Source organism: Danio rerio, chromosome 22 (genome assembly GCF_052040795.2).
Source record: "Danio rerio strain M-AB ecotype USA chromosome 22, GRCz13ab, whole genome shotgun sequence".
Classification (NCBI taxonomy): Eukaryota; Metazoa; Chordata; class Actinopteri; order Cypriniformes; family Danionidae; genus Danio; species Danio rerio.
In genome coordinates this window covers 38,395,663-38,417,537 of record NC_141042.1, presented here as the reverse complement: position 1 = coordinate 38,417,537, position 21,875 = coordinate 38,395,663, and the positions used below count along the sequence as shown (strand labels likewise).

General features: G+C 35.1%; 1 protein-coding gene and 1 long non-coding RNA gene across 2 annotated transcripts; both read left to right on the top strand.

Moving 5' to 3' along the window:
* The first annotated feature begins 425 nt into the window (after positions 1–425).
* LOC137488975 (uncharacterized) lies at positions 426–12,600 on the top strand. The gene is made up of 5 exons (XM_087304782.1): positions 426–501; positions 6,202–6,531; positions 7,463–7,627; positions 10,397–10,440; positions 11,621–12,600. The coding sequence occupies exons 1-5, from the start codon at positions 441–443 to the stop codon at positions 11,840–11,842; spliced, it is 822 nt and encodes a 273-aa protein (XP_087160908.1). The 5' UTR covers positions 426–440; the 3' UTR covers positions 11,843–12,600.
* Positions 12,601–16,579: 3,979 nt separating this feature from the next.
* Positions 16,580–21,735, top strand: LOC147838629 (uncharacterized). The gene is made up of 2 exons (XR_015522475.1): positions 16,580–19,998; positions 21,073–21,735. It is a non-coding gene; the product is annotated as an uncharacterized LOC147838629 (long non-coding RNA).
* The last annotated feature ends 140 nt before the right edge of the window (positions 21,736–21,875 follow it).

Here is a 21,875-nt window from a genome sequence, read left to right as displayed (position 1 = left end):
TCATTACCTATGCACGATATAAGAAACAAAAAATACCAAAGCAAAAAGAACTGTTAATAATTTTTAAAGCCTTAAATTTAGCTTTTTGAATAATTGTTATTGTTGTTTTTTCTTTTTCTTTTTTCTTCTTTTTCTTATATTGTACTTGATTGGATGTTAATATAATGTTGTTATTGCCCTTGTATGTTCTGTGTTCTAAAATTGCAATAAAGGGAAGGGAAAAAAAAAAGAGAGAGAAATGAAAGTGAACAAAAGGAAAAGAAATGTACCTCCACTGAGTGAATGCGATGACTTTGAGTTCCTGTCTGTACCTCCCACTGACAGATGAAGGTTTTCTGATAAACATGTCAGTGCAAAAGCATAAATCAGCAGAAACGGGAAGACGTCTGCATCTCCGGTGGCGGCCTGCCTGCGCTCACTTGCTCTGTTTGGTCTGCAGGATGAAGCGTGACCTCAAGAAACTCTTACTTTTTTCATTCATGCTCATCTTGGTTCATAACGGTACGTAAACAAAGACATGATTGTATTGTATTTATTGGGTTTGGCTTCTCCTGTTGAGCTGTATGACTTTTTTACTGCTGAATTTTGCCCAACATGTAGAAATGTGAACACACATGCTGGTAAAAACAATTGAGTGTCAAATTTTGTGTGTTTTTGAACGTTTGGTAAAATGAGTCAGAGGTAAATATGGGGTTTACAAGCTTTGAGGCACTTCAAATTTAAAACGTTCTTCCTAGCGTTGTGTTAGGGGTTGAGAATGTGTGTTAATTTAGGAATGTGCGAGTTTAGATTGTGTTGATTTTAGAATGTGTGTTGAGTTTAGAATGTGTGTTTAGATTGTGTGTTGAATTTAGAATGTGTGTGTGTGTGTGTGTTGAGTTTAGAATGTGTGTTTAGATTGTGTGTTGAGTTTAGAAAGTGTGTTTAGATTGTGTGTTGAATTTAGAATGTGTGTGTTGAGTTAACAATGTGTGTTTAGATTGTGTTGAGTTTAAAATGTGTGTTTAGATTGTGTTGAGTTTAGAATGTGTGTGTTGAGTTTAGAATGTGTGTTTAGACTGTGTGTTGAGTTTAGATTGTGTGTTGAGTTTGGAATGTGTGTGTTGAGTTTACAATGTGTGTTTAGTTTGTGTGTTTAATTTAAAATGTGTGTTTAGATTGTGTGTTGTTGAGTTTAGAAAGTGTGTTTAGATTGTGTGTTGAGTTTAGAATGTGTGTTTAGATTGTGTGTTGAGTTTAGAATGTGTGTTTAGATTGTGTGTTGAGTTTAGAATCTGTGTGTTTAGATTGTGTGTTGAGTTTAGAAAGTGTGTTTAGAATGTGTGTGAGTTTAGATTGTGTGTTGAGTTTGGAATGTGTGTGTTGAGTTTACAATGTGTGTTTAGATTGTGTGTTGAGTTTAAAACGGTGTTTAGATTGTGTGTTTAGATTGTGTGTTGAGTTTAGAATCTGTGTGTTTAGATTGTGTGTTGAGTTTAGAAAGTGTGTTTAGAATGTGTGTGAGTTTAGATTGTGTGTTGAGTTTGGAATGTGTGTGTTGAGTTTACAATGTGTGTTTAGATTATGTGTTGAGTTTAAAACGGTGTTTAGATTGTGTGTTTAGATTGTGTGTTGAGTTTAGAATGTGTGTGTTAAGTTTAGAATGTGTGTTTAGATTGTGTGTTGAGTTTAGAATGTGTGTTTAGATTGTGTGTTGAGTTTAGAATGTGTGTGTTAAGTTTAGAATGTGTGTTTAGATTGTGTGTTGAGTTTAAAATGTGTGTTTAGATTGTGTGTTGAGTTTAGAATGTGTGTTTAGATTGTGTGTTGATATTGGAATGTGTGTGTTGAGTTTAGAATGTGTGTTTAGATTGTGTGTTGAGTTTAGAATGTGTGTTTAGATTGTGTGTTGATATTGGAATGTGTGTGTTGAGTTTAGAATGTGTGTTTAGATTGTGTGTTGAGTTTAGAATGTGTATGTTGAGTTTAGAATGTGTGTTTAGATTGTGTGTTGAGTTTAGAATGTGTATGTTGAGTTTAGAATGTGTGTGTTGAGTTTAGAATGTGTGTTTAGATTGTATGTTGAGTTTAGAATGTGTGTTTAGATTGTGTGTTGAGTTTAGAATGTGTATGTTGAGTTTAGAATGTGTGTGTTGAGTTTAGAATGTGTGTGTTGAGTTTAGAATGTGTGTTTAGATTGTGTGTTGAGTTTAGAATGTGTGTTTTGATTGTGTGTTGAGTTTAGAATGTGTGTGTTGAGTTTAGAATGTGTGTTTAGATTGTGTGTTGAGTTTAGAATGTGTGTTTAGATTGTGTGTGTTAAGTTTAGAATGTGTGTTTAGTGTGTGTTTTGAGTTTAGAATGTGTGTTTAGATTGTGTGTGTGTTGATTTTAGATTGTGTGTTGAGTTTACACTGTGTGTGTTGTTAAGAATGTGTGTTTAGTGTGTGTGTTGAGTTTAGAATGTGTGTTTAGATTGTGTGTTGAGTTTAGAATCTGTGTGTTGAGTTTACAATGTGTTTAGAATGTGTGCGTTGAGTTTAAGATGTGTGTTAATTTAAGAATGTGTGTATTGAGATTGGAATGTGTGTGTTGAGTTTAAATTGTGTGTGTTGAGTTTAAAATGTGTGTGTTGAGTTTGGAATTTGTGTGTTGACTTTGGAATTTGTGTGTAGAGTTTAAATTGTGTGTGTTAAGTTTGAAATGTGTGTTGTTTAATTTGATTCTTTTCTGAGCAATAAATGACTTTCATCAACATGATTTATAAAACTCTAAATAAATTGTCTTTCAGTCTAATACTATGAAACAAATCATAAATCTGATGCAGTAGCTTCATGAGCTTTTAAGAGTCACTCACTCGTCAAAACTAAATCTAATTTTTAGAGAAAAGAGACAATTGAAGTACTGAGAATTTTCCTTTGACTCATGGAAAATGTGACAAAACAGAGATGTGCAAAACAACAGCTCTCACCTTCACAAGAGTTTCAAACCTGTCGCTCAGTGCAGCACTGTCATGTTGATCACAAGATAAAACTGAGCAGGAGGATTTAACTCCAAAAAGAAATGTCAAAACTGTGGTTGATGTAGATTTCAGTTTTTACTACAATGTAGGAGTTTGAGGGATAATATGATTGTCACGTTTGTTAGCGAATTTTCAGGTTTTATTATTTTTTTTAAACACAAACCCTTAAAGCAAGTCACTTTAATTGAAAAAAAAATGAATAAAGTATTGATTCAGTTGTCACAATGAAAAACTATCATTAAACAGCTAGTTAGACTGCTAAACTATCTTTTGAAGACATTATTATAAGATAAAAGTATTTCTGATTAAAAAATATCTATTAAATCAGTTTTACTTGCAATTTAAATGTACGAACAGTTTTGTACAATTCTACAAAACAGTAAATATTGAGTTTTTACGATTCGAAACAAGAAATTGCAAAGACTTTTGAATAATTGAACATTAATTGACTATCCTACATTTTTACTATGATTTACACAAGAATCAGTGTTAGGGTGCTTTCACACCTACACTTTTGTTTCGGAACGTATCTCGTTTGCCCAGTTAGCGCGGTTCGTTTGGCATGTGTGAACAGGGCAATCGCGCTCTGTTCCGCGCCAAAATAATCGCTCCGAGACCACTTGAATGAGGTGGTCTCGGCTCGATTGAAACGAACCCTGGAGCGGTTCGATTGCAGTGAGAAAGCGATACGATCCGAGCGCGGTTATATCACAGTGTTTTATGGATATGTAATAGGCTTACGGCTATATGAAGAGAGAATTATGAGTAGGGCGGGAAGTTGACCCACCAGTGATAATGTCCCGGTAATCTCGCGTCTCCCTCCCAGTCCTCAAATAGGCATCGTCGCGCACCCTTCTCACCCCTCCCCACCGCATCTCTCCTCAGACACGTCGTGCGCGCACCCTGTTAATCACTACCAAACCACCACCTCTCCTGACAGCTGAGCGGGACGCTGCAAAATAAACCCTGACACTCTGACCAATGTGTGGAAAGTTTACTCGCACGTGACTTGTTTTAGCTCTTTTGGTCCGATTAGAAACTTTGCAGTGTGAAAGCGAACCGCTCCAAGAGCAAAGAGCAACAATGTAACAATTGTAATCTCTGTTTCAGAACAACTGAATCGATTCACAGGTGTAAAAGCACCCTAAGAGAAGTTTCAGGCATTCATTCATTCATTCGTTCATTTATTTTCCTTCAGCTTAGTCCCTTATTTATCAGGGGTAACCACAGTGATATATTTACCTAAATATATTCCCCTATAGCGCATGTGTTTGGACTGTGGGGGAAACCGGAGCACCCGGAGGAAACCCACGCCAACACGGGGAGAATATGCAAAAGTCCTAACGAAAGCAGGTAAAGGAGAGTTTTTATAAGAAGCGCAAAAGAAACCCTCCCATGGTTTTTAATTTATCACACGGCTGATGGAAGATGACACTAGCAGCAGGACGAAGAGAACCAAAGGGAGTAGAAAGAGTCTCACTAGATCACAATTGTAATCTGGAGTGAACCCATGTACTGCTTTGCAGGCTTAAATCTGAATTTTAAAGTCTGCGTGAACTGGAATGGAATATTGAGTAGGGGCGAAGATTTCTTTTTTTTTTGCACAAACTTAATAGTAAAGGAGTGTATTAATATTCAGTTGCTACAGAAACCTTCAGGTTGACGTCAGCAGAAGGACTGACTATCCAAACATTAAAGATTCATTGAAGATTACTATGTATTGTGGGCGCAAATCGAAAAATAACCGTAACAAAAATTGCGAACCAGGCTCATTCTGAAAATGTAGACCTATATACATTTTTGGAGAGTGCCAAATACCTCCCAGGCCATTCACACCTACTGTTATTACAAAAGAATCTGAATTGACTTAATCCTTCATGGCGTAGATTCAACAAGGTGCTGAAAATATTCCTCAGAGATTTTGCTCCATATTGACATGATAGCATCACACAGTTGTTTCAGATTTGTCAGCTGCACATCCATGATTAGAATCTACCGTTCTACCACATCCCAAAGGTGCTCTATTGGATTGAGATCTGGTGACTGTGGAGGCCATTTGAGTACAGTTGAATACTCCTTGTCATGTTCAAGAAACCAATCTGAGATGATACGCTCTTTATGACATGGTGTGTTATACTGCTGGAAGTAGCCATCAGAAGATGGGTACACTGTGGTCATAAAGGGATCAACATGTTCAGCAACAATACTCAGGTAGGCTGTGGCGATAGCACGTTGCTCAATTGGTACTAATGGACCCAAAGTGTGCCAAGAAATGATGCCCCACATCATTACACCAACACCACCAGCCTAAACCGTTGATACAAGGCAGGATGGATCCATGCTTTCATGTTGTTTATGTCAAATTCTGACCCGACCATCTGAATGTGGCCGCAGAAATGGAAACTCATCAGACCAGGCAACGTTTCTCCAATCTTCTATTGTCCAGTTTTGGTGAGTCTGTGTGAATTGTAGCCTCAGTTTCCTGTTCTTAGCTGACAGGAGCGGCACCCGGTGTGCTCTTCTGCTGCTGTAACCTATCCGCCTCATGGTTGGAGGTGTTGAGTGTTCAGAGATGCTCTTCTGCAGACCTCGGTTGTAACGAGTGCTTATTTGAGTTACTGCTGCCTTTCTATCAGCTAAAACCAGTCTGGCCATTCTCCTCTGACCTCCGGCATCAACAAGGCATTTGCGCCCACAGAACTGCCGCTCACAGGATATTTTCTCTTTGTCGGACCCTTCTCTGTAAACCCTAGAGATGGTTGTGCGTGAAAATCCCAGTAGATCAGCAGTTTCTGAAATACTCAGATCAACAACCATGTTGGAAGAACCAAGAACCACGTTCGAAGTCACTTAAATCACCTTTATTCCCTCAGTTTGAACTGCAGCAGATCGTCTTGATCATGTCTACATGCCTAAATGCATTGAGTCACTGCCATGTGATTGGCTGATCAGAAATTTGCGTTAAGATAACTTGGAAAGGTGTACCTAATAAAGTGGCCGATGAGTGTATTGTTAATTTAGAGAATATATTAAAAAATGCACACTTCAAAGCACTTCTCGGGACCTTTGAGGTCCACGCTTGCATTTCAATTGTGTTCTATGTTTTATGTTCTCACATACAATGATTGTCAGATATGTGGGCTTTCTATTGAAGTGACCAATTGTGTGTGTGTGTGTGTGTGTTTTATTTTTTATTTCAGTGGATTCATTGAATGGTACATTGGGAGAAAACATCACTGTTCGATTCACGTTTCAGGGTTGTGATATTAACAGCGGGCACAGCAAATTAATCCTGCACAAGAATGGCCACAAGAAAGAAACCTGCAAACAAACTGAACCTTTCTGCTCCACAAACTTTGTCTTCGGTGATGTGGAAAACAGCACGGTCACACTACACATCACGAACCTCACAATGGAGCACGGAGGAGAATATCATGTAGCAATGCGCACTACAACCTGCAATGCCGAAAAACCTCTGATTGAGAGCAATAAAGTATCCATCATCGTCACATTACCCCGTACAACTACAGGTGTGTAAACTTTTATTGTTTTCATTAGTGAATTTCTAGTGAACTATAGTGAACTTCTCCGGTTTCCCCCACAGTCCAAACACGTGCTACTGTATAAGTGAATTGACTAACTAAATTGGCCTTCAAGAGTTCACACTTAGCTGATGATTGATTATAAAGCTTGTTTGGCATGCTGTCCCGGGAAAGAAATCTGAGCTCATATGATCCTCCAGCCCGGGGCTCCCTCCCGTTTGCAAGGCGAGAGGGGAGTTTGAGCTCAGGTAGATCTGGAGAACTCCCCTGCTGTAGTAGCTAATGAACAGATAGGGATTGCTCTTACTACTTACTAGGAGCATGTCTATGGTGCTGATTTGGGTTAGTCAATTAACTTAAGTTGCATGTTTTTGGAGAGTGGGAGGAAACCGGGGAACCCCACATGAGCACATGAGGAGAACGTGCAAACTCTGCATAGAAACGTCGGCTGGTTTGGTAATGACCAGAACCAAAGACGTTCTTGCTGTGATGCAACAGTGTTAACCACTGGGCCACCATGTCACCTATCTAGGAAATGAGGAGGAGTAGGGGTGGAAGGGGGGATTCTTCAAAACGAAGATGGCTGTGATATGAAATCTAGGATATTTATAGTGGCTTAGGAATCATCTGATGGGTGAATGATAAATTAGATAATGCGGGGCCAGGCGCTAGCAATCATAAGCATGAGATCCTCTTGAAATTAGTTTATAAATAAGCTACACATAGTGTGTGAATAAGAGTGTAAAGGTGTTTCCCAGTACTGTTTTGCTGCTGAAAGGGCATCCGCTGCATAAAACATATGCCGGAATTGTTGGCGGTTCATTCCCATGTGGTGACCCCTATTAAATAAGAGACTAAGCTGAAGGAAAATGAATGACAATGAACACACAGTTGCCAATGCATGTTTCTTTTTTTTCAGAGACTGTACCCACATCAGTGCATGAAAGCACATTGACAAGTCAAAAACCAGAGACGCTGCAACAAAAGTCGTTCATCGTTTTCTTCACTGCATCGGTGATAATAATCATATCTCTCTTTGTCGGAATACTGTGCTGGTTTTATAGGAGCTATCCAAGGAAACAAGGTAAATGCATGCTGTTTGTGCCATTTTATTTAAGCTTTTTATTGCATTTATTTGTATTATATGCTTCTGTTGTATTTGAGTGTTTGTGCGATTTAGGATATCAAACAATTTGTTAAAGTTAGTGAAGTGTGTTGTGTTATTTAAAGGTGTGTTATAAAGGTTTAGGTTATATCTTGTAGAATGACTTAATTGATCAAATTTGCATTTATTTATTTACAGGTTTAGAAATGTATTCATCCAGTAAAGTAGTTTCCTTTTTACTGTGTTATCGTCCTAAAGCAGGGAAAGCAGATAATATATATATATATATATATATATATATATATATATATATATATATATATATATATATACATTTACATACATACATTTACATATATATATATATATATGTATATATATATATATATATTTATATATATATATATATATATATATATATATATATATATATATACATATACATATATATAAATATATATATATATATATATATATATATATATATACATATATATATATATATATATATATATATATATATATATATATATATATATATATGTATGTATGTATGTGTGTGTGTGTGTGTGTGTGTGTATATATATATATATATATATATATATATATATATATATATATATATATATATATACATATCTGTTGGTTTTATTAATAGGTATTAAAGATTAAACGTTTGTACATTTTTTATAACATTATTACTATTATTATTATTATTATTAAGTGCTGGGCACTAACATCTAAATTCACATCCAAAAAAAACTGTTTAGACAATACATGTGTTTGACTTTTATTTATTTAATTTGCATATGTAATATTCACACATAGAAACAAAACTACTATTAATTTTTTGCATAAATGCGTAGATATTTAAATTATGTCTTCATTCATTCATTCATTCATTCATTTTCTTTTCGGCTTAGTCCCTTTATTAATCTGGGGTCACCACAGCGGAATGATCCGCCAACTTATCCAGCATATGTTTTACGCAGCGGATGGCCTTGCAGCTGCAACCCATCACTGGAAAACATCCATACACACTCATAAACTACGTACAATTTAGCCTACCGAAGTAAACTATACTGCATTTCTTTGGAAACCATGGAAAACATGCAAACTCCACACAGAAACACCAACTGACCCAGCTGAGGCTCGAACTAGTGACCTTCTTGCTGTGAGGCAACAGCACTACCTACGGCGCCATCACGTCATCTAAATTTTATATATATAATAATAATGTATATAAAAAAAGAAATCAAACACAGAGTGTCTCAAAACCTTCTCTCACCATTCATGGCATAGACAAAAATCTTCTCTCACCATTCATTCATATCTGCAGCTGACGTCAGAACAGCAGAAACTGTTGCCAGCTCACCAACGTCACTTTAGAGCTAGTGTTTGAATGATTTTCTAGCGTAATGTCTAAAGTGATGACAAAACGGCTGACTTTGCTCACATTTTAAGATTATAAGGCTGAACGGCATGACATGCCATCAGTCTACAGAGAATTCTTAGTATTTCTCTATTGCAATCGGGAGATCACAATAATTAACCCAGAAAAAGCCAAATCAAACACTAGCAGTTTCTATGGTATAAATACAGCACTACAAAATACAAAAGAGAGAGATCGACTTAGAAAGTCACTTACCTGATTTATAATGATTTGATCAGCTGTAGTTTGAAACTTGCAATGACAAGTTTTCCTCCCTCTAAGGACTTACTATGTGGTCTCTGTCGCCATCTTGTGACGGAATGTCAACTGTCACTTTCTTTGGTCTGCTCAGACAGGCTGAAGAATCTCTGAAATCATAAATATTTAAATCAGGCACTTTTATTATGAGTAAACAGCATAGTTGCAATCCAAACAACTACATTCTAAAAAAGTCTAGGGTGACATGATGGCTCAGTGGTTAGCACTGTCGCCTCAAAGCAAGAAGATCGCTGGTTTGAGTCCCGGCTGGGTCAGTTGACATTTCTATATGTTCTCCCCGTGTTTGTGTGGGTTATCTCTGGGTTCTCCTGTTTCCCCCACAGTCCAAACACATGGGCTACAGGTGAATTGGGTGAGCTAAATTGGCCGTATTGTATGTATGTATGAATGTGAGAGTGTATGGGTGTTTCCCAGTACTGGGTTGCGGCTGAAAGGACATCCGCTGCACAAGACATATGCTGGAATAGTTGGCGGTGGACCGGATATAGTCAATAAGAACCTGCGAATAAGAAGCTGGATTCAGCCTAGTCCCTCCTTATCGCAAACACAACAGCAGTCTGGTGAGAAATCTCTGTAGGCGGATGGCATTTCATGCCATGTTCAGCCTTATAATCTTAAAATGTGAGCAAAATTTGCTGTATTGTCATCACCTTAATGGGGTCACACACCAGAAGCGCCGCTTCACATCATGCTATAGAGAATCACTCAAACACTAGCTCTAAAGTGACGTTGGTGAATTAGTAACGGCTTCTGTTGTTCAGACGTCAGCTGCAGATGTGAATGAATGGCGGAAGAAAGTAGTTCCTAATACAAAAGGGTTTTAGACTTTCTGTGTTTGATTTTCTTTTTTTTGTACAAGATTGTGCCGTTGAATTGTTGTATAAACGCAATATCACACGAGTAGCAGTGTGCTATGGCTGAATATCAGCACTGGTACAATTTTTCAGCCAATTATAAGATCAAGTACTTGGTTCGTTGATATGTTACTAGCACATAAGCGCTAACTCTATGCTAATTGTACCTTTATGGCTTCCCAGATGCAGAAAACCCAGCAGTTCAGAACAACAGAGCGACACAACAAGTACGTTCATGACTTCTTTACTTCACTAACCCACTGTACTCAATAATACCTCATTTCCACTGAGCAATATGGTACAGTATGGTTTGGGTTTACAGTGAACAGCGGTTGAACAGTGGACCCTTGCTTAGTAGACCAAAAAGTTGCAATCAACGTCATTTTTGTTTAAAGAAGACATATGGGGCATTCACATATCACATCTTATGCACACTCAAGTTGATTATTTCAAATATAGACGCATGCAAATAGAGGAAGAGCTGCCACTTTCCACATCTTTCAGATCCCGTTCTTCTTCTTGGCATGTGACTGTTTGGCACAAGAAAGAAAACAAGCTTTGTTTCAGCTCGGGTTGACCATGGTGGTTCTAAATCAAGAAATCCCCACTGGAATTGGATAAAGTCTAGAAAGGATACAGCTGCAGATACTCATGTCAATATACCATAATTTTTGGGTAGAGGCAGAAATTTAATCTAGCGTCTATCCCAGGTTTTTTTTTTTTTTGTGACTAACAAAAAACAAATTTACTGTTGTAATTATAATGTATGTACAATATTTAAGGCGAGCACATTACAAGTAACTGTAATTAAATGATCAGTAAAATGTAATCCCTACTGAAAAAAACAGCTTAAACCAACCTAGGCTTGGTTTTAGCTGGTCGACCAGGCTGGTTTTAGAGGGGTTTTGGCCATTTCCAGGCTGGTTTCCAGCCATTTTCAGCCTGGTCTGCGCTGGTCAGGCTGGGAGATGACCAGCTAAAACCAGCTTGACCAGCCTAGCCAGGCTGGGAACCCAGGCAAAACCAGCTATGTCCAGCTTAAACCAGGCTGGTCAAGCTGGTTTTAGTTGGATTTAGCTGGTCAGTTTCCAGCCTGACCAGCTAAGACCAGGCTGGAAGTGGCTGGAAACCAGTCTGGAAATGGCCAAAACCCCTCTAAAACCAGTCTGATCAATCAGCTAAAACCAGCAAACCAGCCTATGCTGATTTAAGCTGGATTTTTCTGCAGGGATCCCTGACTTTTTCAGTGAAAAAGTAATCTAATTACGTTTACTAACTAATTTACCAACACAGACTGTATTGTACCAAAGCAAATAACAAGCTGCTCACTCTAAATGAACACATTGAAGACAATGAATCTACAGTAACATTCTCACTATCAAACACGTGTTGTATTACCGTTTGCAGGGGCAGTGTGGGAGATCCGGCCCTGTGGTTGTCAACTGTGTGGAGTACGGAGAATTAGACTTTCAAAGCAGACCTCAGAGAGATGACAGAGGAAAAGCTGCCGAATCGACATCAAACGAGCAGGATGGAGTGGAATACGCAGCCATCATTTTCCCTCAGCAGAAACAGACGCCTTGTGGGCGGATAAGAAATAAACAGCAAGTACCTGCCGTTAAAGCATAGAGTCAGAAAAACCATTAACCTGTAACGCCTTGTCCACTAAAGTTAGTGTGTTTCGAAATGCACTCATGGAAACCTAATATATATATATATATATATATATATATATATACAATTTGGGAGTTTCATTAACGTTCTTAAAGGGATAGTTTACTCAAAAATGATGATTTTCTCACCATTTACTGGTGAATCTAAGTGAGTTTTAAAAAACAAGATATTCTGAAAAGTGCTGGGGAAAAAAGCAATCATAGTGCACTGTTAACAATTTCCTGTAGAATCTACAGTAACTTACTGTAAACCAATTACAGCACAAATATTGTATTTACATTTACAGCATCATTTATTTTTTTTGCAGTATTGCACATCTTTACTGTAAAATATACAGTCATTTTAACATGCAAAAAAGATTAATTAGATTAATATTGTGCAATTTACAAAAATCGTTAACAGTGTAGAACCTAAAAATGCTATGAAAGTCAATGTCAGTATTGTAAATCTTTACTATAAAATATACTGTAATTTTCACAAAGCAAAAAATACAGTAACGTGCCGCATAACTACAGTTAAATTAACTTAAATACTGTGTAATTTATCAAAAGTTAAAAATCGTCAACAGTGTGGGAACTAAAAATACTATGAAAATCAATGTCAGTATTGTGTATATTTACTGTAAAATATACAGTATTTTTTATGCAAAAATACAGTAACATACTGCATACCAGTCCTACAGTAAAATACAGTTAAATACTGTGTTATTTATCAAAAATTAAAAATTGTCCTATGAAATACTATGAAATTCAATGTCAGTATAGTGTATATATTTACTGTAAATATATACAGTAATATTTACAATGCAAAAAAATACAGCAACATACTGCATAACTACTGTAAAATTCAGTAAAATACTGTGCAATTTACAAAAATCGACAACAGAGTGGGAACTAAATATACTATGAAAGTCAACGTATTGCATATCTTTACTGTACATACATACAGTGATTTTCACAATGCAAAAAATACAGTAACAGACCGCATAACTGTCCTATAGTAATATACAGTTAAATACAGGGTAATTTACAAAAATCGTTAACCGTGCAGGAACTAAAATACTATGAAAGTCAATGTTAGAATTGTAGATCTTTACTGTAAGTATACAGTAATTTTCACAATGCAACTTTAGGATACAGTAAAATGCTGCATAACTGTCCTACAATAATACAGTTCATTACAGTTTAAATACTGTGTAGTTTACAAAAATCATTAACAGTGTTGGAACTAAAAAATACAATAAAATTCATTGTCATGATTGCATATCTTTACTGTAAATATATACAGTGATTTTCACAATGCGAAAATACAGTAACATACCGCATAACTGTCCTATAGTAAAATACAGCTTATTGCAGTTTAAATACTGTGTGGTTTACAAAAATCATTAATAGTGTAGGAACTAAAACATACTATGAAATTTAATGTCAGTATTGCATATGTTTACTGTAAATAAACACAGTAATTTCCACAATGCAAAAAATACAGTAACATACTACATAACAGTCCTACAGTAAAATACTGTTTGTTACAGTTTAAATATTGTGTCGTTTACAAATATAGTCAATAGTGTAGGAACTAAAATTCTATGAAAGTCAATGTCAGCATTGTAGATATTTACTGTAAACTTATAAAGTAACTTTTACAATGCAAAAAATACAGTAACATACTGCAAAAGTACAGTAAAATTCAGTTAAATACTGTGTAATTTACAAAAATTGACAAGTGTGGGAACTAAAAATACTATGAAAATCAATGTCAGTATTGCATATCTGTTCTGTAATATGCAGTAATTTTCACAATGCAAAAAATACAGTAACATACAGCATAACAGTCTTACAGTAAAATACTGTTTGTTACAGTTTAAATATTGTCATTTACAAATATTTTCAATGCCAGCATTGTAGATATTTACTGTAAACTTATAAAGTAATTTTCACAATGCCAAAAATACAGTAGTATGCGGATTAACTACATTAAAATACAGTTAAATACTGTGTAATTTACAAAAATCGTTAACAGTGCAGGGACTAAAAATACTATGAAACAGAAACTCAAGTAAAGTAACTCGAGTAAATGATGACAGAATTATCATTTCTGCCTGACTAGCTCTTGTTCTCATCAAGCATCCTGAACAATTTAATATTGTTTTTTTTTTTTGCCGTGTAAGTGTTAACTAGTTCACGCTGATACTGTAAATGTGTCGCTGAGTTTAACACTGAGTCATAGCGAGGTGCTAACCACAGAAGCCCCCATAAAGAAACCTGAGGTACTTGAATGTCTTTGTTGTTATATTACACAACTTGGGCTCACTGGAAAAAGAAAAAAAGACGTGCCTCTAGTTGCATATTTGTGCAAAACAACATTACACATCAAGACACTTTCACACGGAACTGCTAAGTGGTGCTAAAAGCGCATTCAGTTTTATATTAATCAGAACGTTTAATGTGTGTATCACTGCAGCACACTGGGAGTTAGTTATCAATGCAGTACTGTGTTAAATAACATTATGATCTCTGCTCTGTCGGCTTCTGATGAAGAAAATTCAATTCTACAGTTTAATAAAATGACTTTTATTGACATTAAAATGTATAAGAAATAATATAAAGAGGAATAAGTCTGTTAAATAACAGAAAATGTGATGGTAGATGTGATGACAAGGATTTTGTACTGTATTATACAACACCAGCACAGACAATACATCACTTTAAACTATTAAAAATGTTCACTTTTTTTATTTTTCAAGGTTAAAAAGTTGTCAAAAAAAGATCAATCTCCCACAATGCAATTCAAAAGCTTAAAAAAATGGGCAAAAATAAAAACATGAAACACAAAATATGGAAAACTGCTCATTTCTGGATATTTTACAAAGTGTGCAGTGTTACAGCATTATGTACCAACACTAAATTAACCAAAAACAAACCAAGACATTCACTGAAGTAAAAAAGTTATCTTTTGGTAACGTCCCATTCACACGGGGCGTCAGCGTCAATGCTTCCCATTCACTTTGAATGGGTGACGTCAAGCTTTTTCGAACTGCATCATGGATCCATAAGCGCCGCTTCAGAGGCGATGCTCCCTGCAGAAGTTGGGACTAGCTCAACTTTTCAGGTGCCGACAGAAGCGTCAGCCAATCAGATCGCAATATGCAAATACACCAGCTAGACAGTGGCCTATTGGTGACTGAATTTCATTGGCTGACGCTGCTATGATTGTGTTAGCCCCAACTTCAGACACCCCTTCTTCAGTCAAGCGTTGACGCTGAAGCCTCGTGTGAATGAGGCGTAACACTTTGAGGATCTGTTGTTGTATTAAGCAGTTGCTTATTAGCTATAAAGTATTACTACAAAGTATTGGCTATTAATTATTAACTGGACAATGCCTTATTCTGCATGACTATTTTTGATGTATATTTATACACCTACAGTACACTTAATAATAACCATTAATAACCAGCAAACTGGATGTTTATTCAAAGCACAAAAAATAGGCAGGGTTCCACACAATTCATTCAAGTTGTCCCAATAAATGTTGACAAATTATATTATATTATATTATATTATATTATATTATATTATATTATATTATATTATAATACTGTGGTTCTCAAACTGTGGTACAATTACCAACAGAGTAATCGCTGAAAAATCTAAGTAAAAAAATGAACACACTTTTAACCCTTTGACGCATACCGATGTGATCGGTATATAGATTTTAATTTTATTTGTGATTTTCTAATGTTTGTTATGTATTCTATCATTTGAAGCTAATTTCCTTCCCGTATTTATTATGGATCTTGGGGGCGTATCCCGTATTTTTGTATCCCAATGTTCACAGGTATTGCTTTTCTGACACACAAAGCCTACTCTAACATGCAGTAAGCAGATCTAATTTCAATACATAAATCCAATTCATATATTTAAACACAAGTTAATGTTTAGGTTTTAAAAATATACAAATACATCATATATAGATGCAACACATATTTAAAAATTTATATATGAATATGATTACATCTAGACTATTTATATGAGGTTCAAGGAACATTTCCAGGTTTTGATGAACAGGCTACTTTATGATAACACTTCACATTTAAGTAAAGCAGTTTTCTATTCACCTTTTAAGAACAGTGCCACTTTTAATTAACTTTTAATAGCACATTTTAATTTAAATGTTTTTTTTTACCTGTGAGCACAGTACAGTGTTAATGTTCAAACTATTTATAATGTTTAAAGTGGCTTACAATAATAAATAATAAGAAGAATTAATCTATCTCGTTTTTTTAACTGTGCAGTGCTGTAGCTGCTTAATTAAGCCTACTATGCCATTCAATACTGGTTGTTTTGGTGGTACTTGGAGAGACAAAGTTTTTTTCTGAGTTGGCACTTGGCGAAAAATGTTTGAGAATCACTGTTATTATATTATATTATATTATATTATATTATATTATATTATTTTATATTATTTTATATTATTTTATATTCTATAATATTATATTCAAAATTCTTGCTATTGCAAGATATAAACTGGCAATTCTGAATAAAAATATTTGAAAGAAAAATTATTATCATTAAGTTTCAACACAATGCTTTAATACCAGGTAAACCACCAAGCGCGTTTACTTACTTACAAACATATATACAGTTGAAGTCAGAATTATTAGCCCCTTCGATTTTTTATTTATTTTTTTATATTTCCCAAATGATGTTTAACAGCGCAAAAAAAATTTCACAGCATGTCTGATAATTTTTTTTCTTTTGGAGAAAGTCTTATTTGTTTTATTTCGGCTATAATAAAAGCAGTTTTAAATTTTTTAAACACCATTTAAGGGACAAAATTATTAGCCCCTTTAAGCACATTTTTTATTTATTTATTTTTGATAGTCTACAGAACAAACCATCGTTATACAATAACTTGCATAATTACCCTAACCTGCCTAGTTAACCTAATTAACCTAGTTAAGCCTTTAAATGTCACTTTAAGCTGTATATTATTTACTGTCATCATGGCAAAGATAAAATAAATCAGTTATAAAAAATGAGTTATTAAAACTATTATGTTTAGAAAAAAATGTGTAGAAAAAAACTCTTCGATAAAAAGAAATTGAGGATAAAATAAACTAGGGTCTAATAATTTAGGGGGCTAATAATTCTGACTTCTCATATATATAAATAAATACGTGATGCAAACATGTTGTCCATGTTGTCAATAAACCATTTGCTATCGTAAGCATTTTTAGATCATAATAACTTGAACCACTTTAAAATTTCCGTTAAAATCATACCGTGTGAATGGGAATTAAAGCTGTTGGTGTTTTGCCGCCATTAGTGTTCATTGCCTCAGGAAACCGCAGTGAATTGTGTGTATAGGTATGCTTTTCGAGTTTTGCACAAGCTCAGTTAGAGGCACGTTTTTTACAATAAGCCTTTGTTGCAACCACAAGCAAATTATTAGTCATACTTGCACTTGTGTGTTGTACACACAGAAATGATCTCTCCAAAAAAAAAAGAAAAGAAAATAACTGCCAGGCTTCTGAAGAGATGTGTATGTGCTATTTAATAAAAATTTAACTCACGACTAGGTAAAACTGGCCAAAAGTCCCCACATTTATGAAGTACCCAGAGTCAGATTAGCATTCGCATACACCACTCAACATTTGTTATTAGTAGTATTATGATAAAACTTAACAACAAGGTCGTATTAGTGTTAGTTAATGTGTTGTCAATGTATTTATATATCTTTGTGTTAGTAAAAAAGTTGGAAAGGATTGCGAAAAGCGATATACAGATAAACTTCCGAATTAAAAATAATGCGTTTTATGTCACACTGTAAAAAAAAAAAAAGACCTTTAAAGTTAGAAGTTTTCCGTTTATTTTGGTATTTTGGGGCATTTTTTACGCTTTTGAATTGCATTATGGGACCTAGCCCTTCCTCCAAAAACTTTTAACATTGAAATCTCAGAAAAATTTACTTTTATGAACATTTTTAAATGTTTTGTTGGAATATCAAGCCAATTCCATGCGTGTTCAATAAGAAAAGGTCTGGAGAGTGTTTTCTTCAATGCCAAAAATATTAGTAATTTATTAGATACAAATGAATAATTCGATGACAGAGCTCTGGGTTACGTTACCCCAATGCAATACAAGAATTACATTCAAGAGGTTCGCAACTAACGAACATTTCCTGACTCCAGCATATATACAGTACACAACTGATATTAACAGGTGGAGTTTTGGTTTAACGTCACTGATCAGTCATTCTGCAGTCCCTTGGCTCTTTGTAACCCCTAGACATACTTCCTCTTTCTGCAACCCTTTTCTGCACACCAGAACTGAACAATTCCGTGCATCTTTAATATATTTTATAACTTCTACAAAGATCATGCTCCTTGTGACATGTCCATACAGCAGTCTGGAACCATCCTAAATTTATTCTTATTCTGCTTTTTCCACTAGTCAGCTTCTAAAAAGCATGCAGAACAGTAAAAAAGAGGAAGTGTGTCAGGTCGAGATGTGCTATAATACAATAGAAAAGATTGATTAATCTGTTGTTAGTCTAAACATTTTTTTAATAAAAAATAAAGACACTAAAGTAATAAAAATAAATTCCTTTTTTCCTAGAGTTCAAAATGATATATTGCCTTGTATCCCAGCAGGTACACAACATCATAAGACGTTAATATCAGGTTAGATTTAGGTTGTGACGTCAAGTGACCAAAATGTAATGTCTAGTCAGCCTCTAAAGACAACGTTATTTTGACCTCCAATACCAACATCATATGACGTTGATAATTGGTAGGTTGTGTTGGAAAGTGACGAGCCGACATCTTAAACCAGAATCATATTGACATCAAATACTGACATTTACTCATCAGGTATGACATCCAAAATTCTGTCAGACAGACGTCATGGTGGTAACGTTCAAACAACGTCAAGCTGTAATATTAATAAGCGTTGATATTTGGTGGATTTTAGGTTGGACATTAACGTCGGCCTGACGTTGGGTTCTGGCGTCAACCCGATTTTCATTTCCAAACAAAATGCAACGTCCTCATGATGGAATATTACGCTATGCAAACCTTGTATAAACTGCAGTACATTTTCTTTTATTTTACAAATTTGTTTCTCTATTTATTATTTCTTAGACGTTATATTATTTTTTAATTAAAGTCACTTTGTTAACATTTTTAACATCAAAATTCAGCAGAGCAGAGATCAACATCCCATAATACAATTCACATCCATAAGTGAAAACCTTTTTACGTAAAAATACATAAACTGTTAAATAACAAATATATTTTTATAGTGCGCAGTGCGTTAATGTTAACAAGCTTGAATTCACATTTTAATAATGCACACTTGTAAATGTTGATCTATAGTTGATAATAGATTATTAATGCTCTGCAAGTATTGTTCATAATTAGTTTATGTTAACTAACCAAACCTTATTGTAAAGAGTGATCAGTACAGGCCCGTAGCCAGGGATGGTTCGAATGACCATCCTCTCACTGACTGACTGTCCAGAATTTGTCTCATACATATATACACAGCTTATTTGTCCTATTTTGACTGCTATTGAAAAAGGTTTCAAGACCAAGTGGAGTCCTCTGTTGGCTCAGCATCAGTGTGACTTCAGCTAATCAGTTTTGGTCAGTGCACACAGTTATTTTACATTGAGTCCAACATCAGCTGTGCAAGAAAACATACAATCTGATGAAGAGAAGTCATCTTTTCACAAAAATTGGACCATCGAAAAGTTGTAAAGCACCAAAAGCGACCGATATTAAAATGAATTTGAATACTATTTTGGCTGTTGTTGTTATCCATTAATTTTCAAATTTACTTTTTTGGTTATTATGACCATCCAACAATCTGTTTTAGCTAAAATAGTGCTTAAAATATCTTGAAAATACAGTATTTAAACCTCATAATTAAATAGTAGCCTAAATGAAGCCTATAACCACAAAAAAACTCCACTTTTTGAGAAAAAAGACCCACCCCTCACTGACAAAGGTCAGAATTTGTCCCATACATGAGCTCATTTGTCCTATTTTGACTGCTATGCCAACATAAGTACTGAAAATAACCCTTTGAAAAAGGTTTCAAGACCAAGTGGAGTCCTCTGTTGGCTCAGCATCAGTGTGACTTCAGCTAATCAGTTTTGGTCAGTGCACACAGTTATTTTACTTTATTTTATTTTTTGCACATCTGCTGTGCAAGAAAACATACAATCTGATGAAGTGAAGTCATCTTTTCACAAAAATTGGACCAATGAAAAGGTGTGAAGCACCAAAAGCGACCGATATTAATATGAATTTGAATAGTATTTTAGCTGTTGTTGTTATCCATGAATTTTCAGATGTACTTTTTTTGGTAATGATGACCATCAAACAATGTTTCAGCTAAAATAGTGCTAAAAATGTCATAAAAATACAGTATTTAAACCTCATAATTAAATAGTAGCCTAAATGAAACCTATAACCACAAAAAAACTCCACTTTTTGAGAAAAAGGACCCACCCCTCACTGACAAAGGTCAGAATTTGTCCCATACATGAGCTCATTTGTCCTATTTTGACTGCTATGCCATCACAAGTATTGAAAATAACCATTTAAAAAAGGTTTCAAGACCAAGTGGAGTCCTCTGTTTGCTCAGCATCAGTGTGACTTCAGCTAATCAGTTTTGGTCAGTGCACACAGTTATTTTACATGAGTCCAACATCAGCTGTGCAAGAAAACATACAATCTGATGAAGAGAAGTCATCTTTCGCTACTGCATTTTACAAGTAACTTTTATTCAAAATCTTGGAACAGAAATTTACCAATAAAAAGTTGTGAAGCACCAAAAGCGACCGATATTAAAATGAATTTGAATACTATTTTGGCTGTTGTTGTTATCCATGAATTTTCAGATGTACTTTTTTGGATATAATGACCATCCAACAATCTGTTTCAGCTAAAATAGTGTTAAAAATATCTTGAAAATACAGTATTTAAACCTCATAATTAAATAGTAGCCTAAATGAAGCCTATAACCACAAAAAACTCCACTTTTATAGAAAAAAGACCCACCCCTCACTGACAAAGGTCAGAATTTGTCCCATACATGAGCTCATTTGTCCTATTTTGACTGCTATGCCATCATAAGTATTGAAAATAACCATTTAAAAAAGGTTTCAAGACCAAGTGGAATCAGTTTTGGTCAGTGCACACAGTTATTTTACTTTATTTTATTTTTTGCACATCTGCTGTGCAAGAAAACATACAATCTGATGAAGTGAAGTCATCTTTCGCAACTGCATTGGTTTTAAATAGAGAAAATGTTTTACAAGATACTTTTATTCAAAATCTTGGAACAAAGGTTGGACAGATGAAAAGGTGTGAAACACCGAAAGCGACCGATATTAAAATGACTACTATTTTGGCTATTGTGATTTGTTTGGTAATGATGACCATCAAACAATCTATTTCAGCTAAAATAGTGCTTAAAATGTCGTAAAAATACAGTATTTAGTCCTCATTATTAAACAGAAGCCTAAATTAACCACAAAAAAAGTCCAGTTTCGGAGAAAAAATAACCAGGCCATTCACCAGGCTGGCTGCGGGCCTGTCTACCTACTATCTTCCTGCTGTTAAGTTTCTATGTGCTCCTAAATTGCGTCTGTGTACTGTATATCAACACTATTAATCCTGTACGACAGCATTTTGTGTATTGTTATGCCTTTTGTATGCAGATTGTTGCACTATGTATGTAAATACTGCAGTTGAATGATTTCAAATGAATGTAAAGGCGTTCACCACGATGTAAAAATGCATTCGAATATAAATACACATGTACGTGTAACCACAATCTGTCTTTTTGTCTCTCTTTTGGAACAAAGACATCCGGATTTAGCAACTACGCGCTAACCTGAACGTTGCTTTGGTTGACTTGAAGGCGCGCGCACACATACACGAGCGCGGCCACGAAGATAACATCAGATGCGGCTG

Bases quoted from the DNA above. Each gene is read 5' to 3' on its own strand.
- LOC137488975 (XM_087304782.1), top strand. From the start codon at position 441: ATGAAGCGTGACCTCAAGAAACTCTTACTTTTTTCATTCATGCTCATC. The intron at 6,532-7,462 runs GTGTGTAAACTT...CTTTTTTTTCAG, and splicing joins ATTACCCCGTACAACTACAG to AGACTGTACCCACATCAGTG. The intron at 7,628-10,396 runs GTAAATGCATGC...ATGGCTTCCCAG, and splicing joins GAGCTATCCAAGGAAACAAG to ATGCAGAAAACCCAGCAGTT.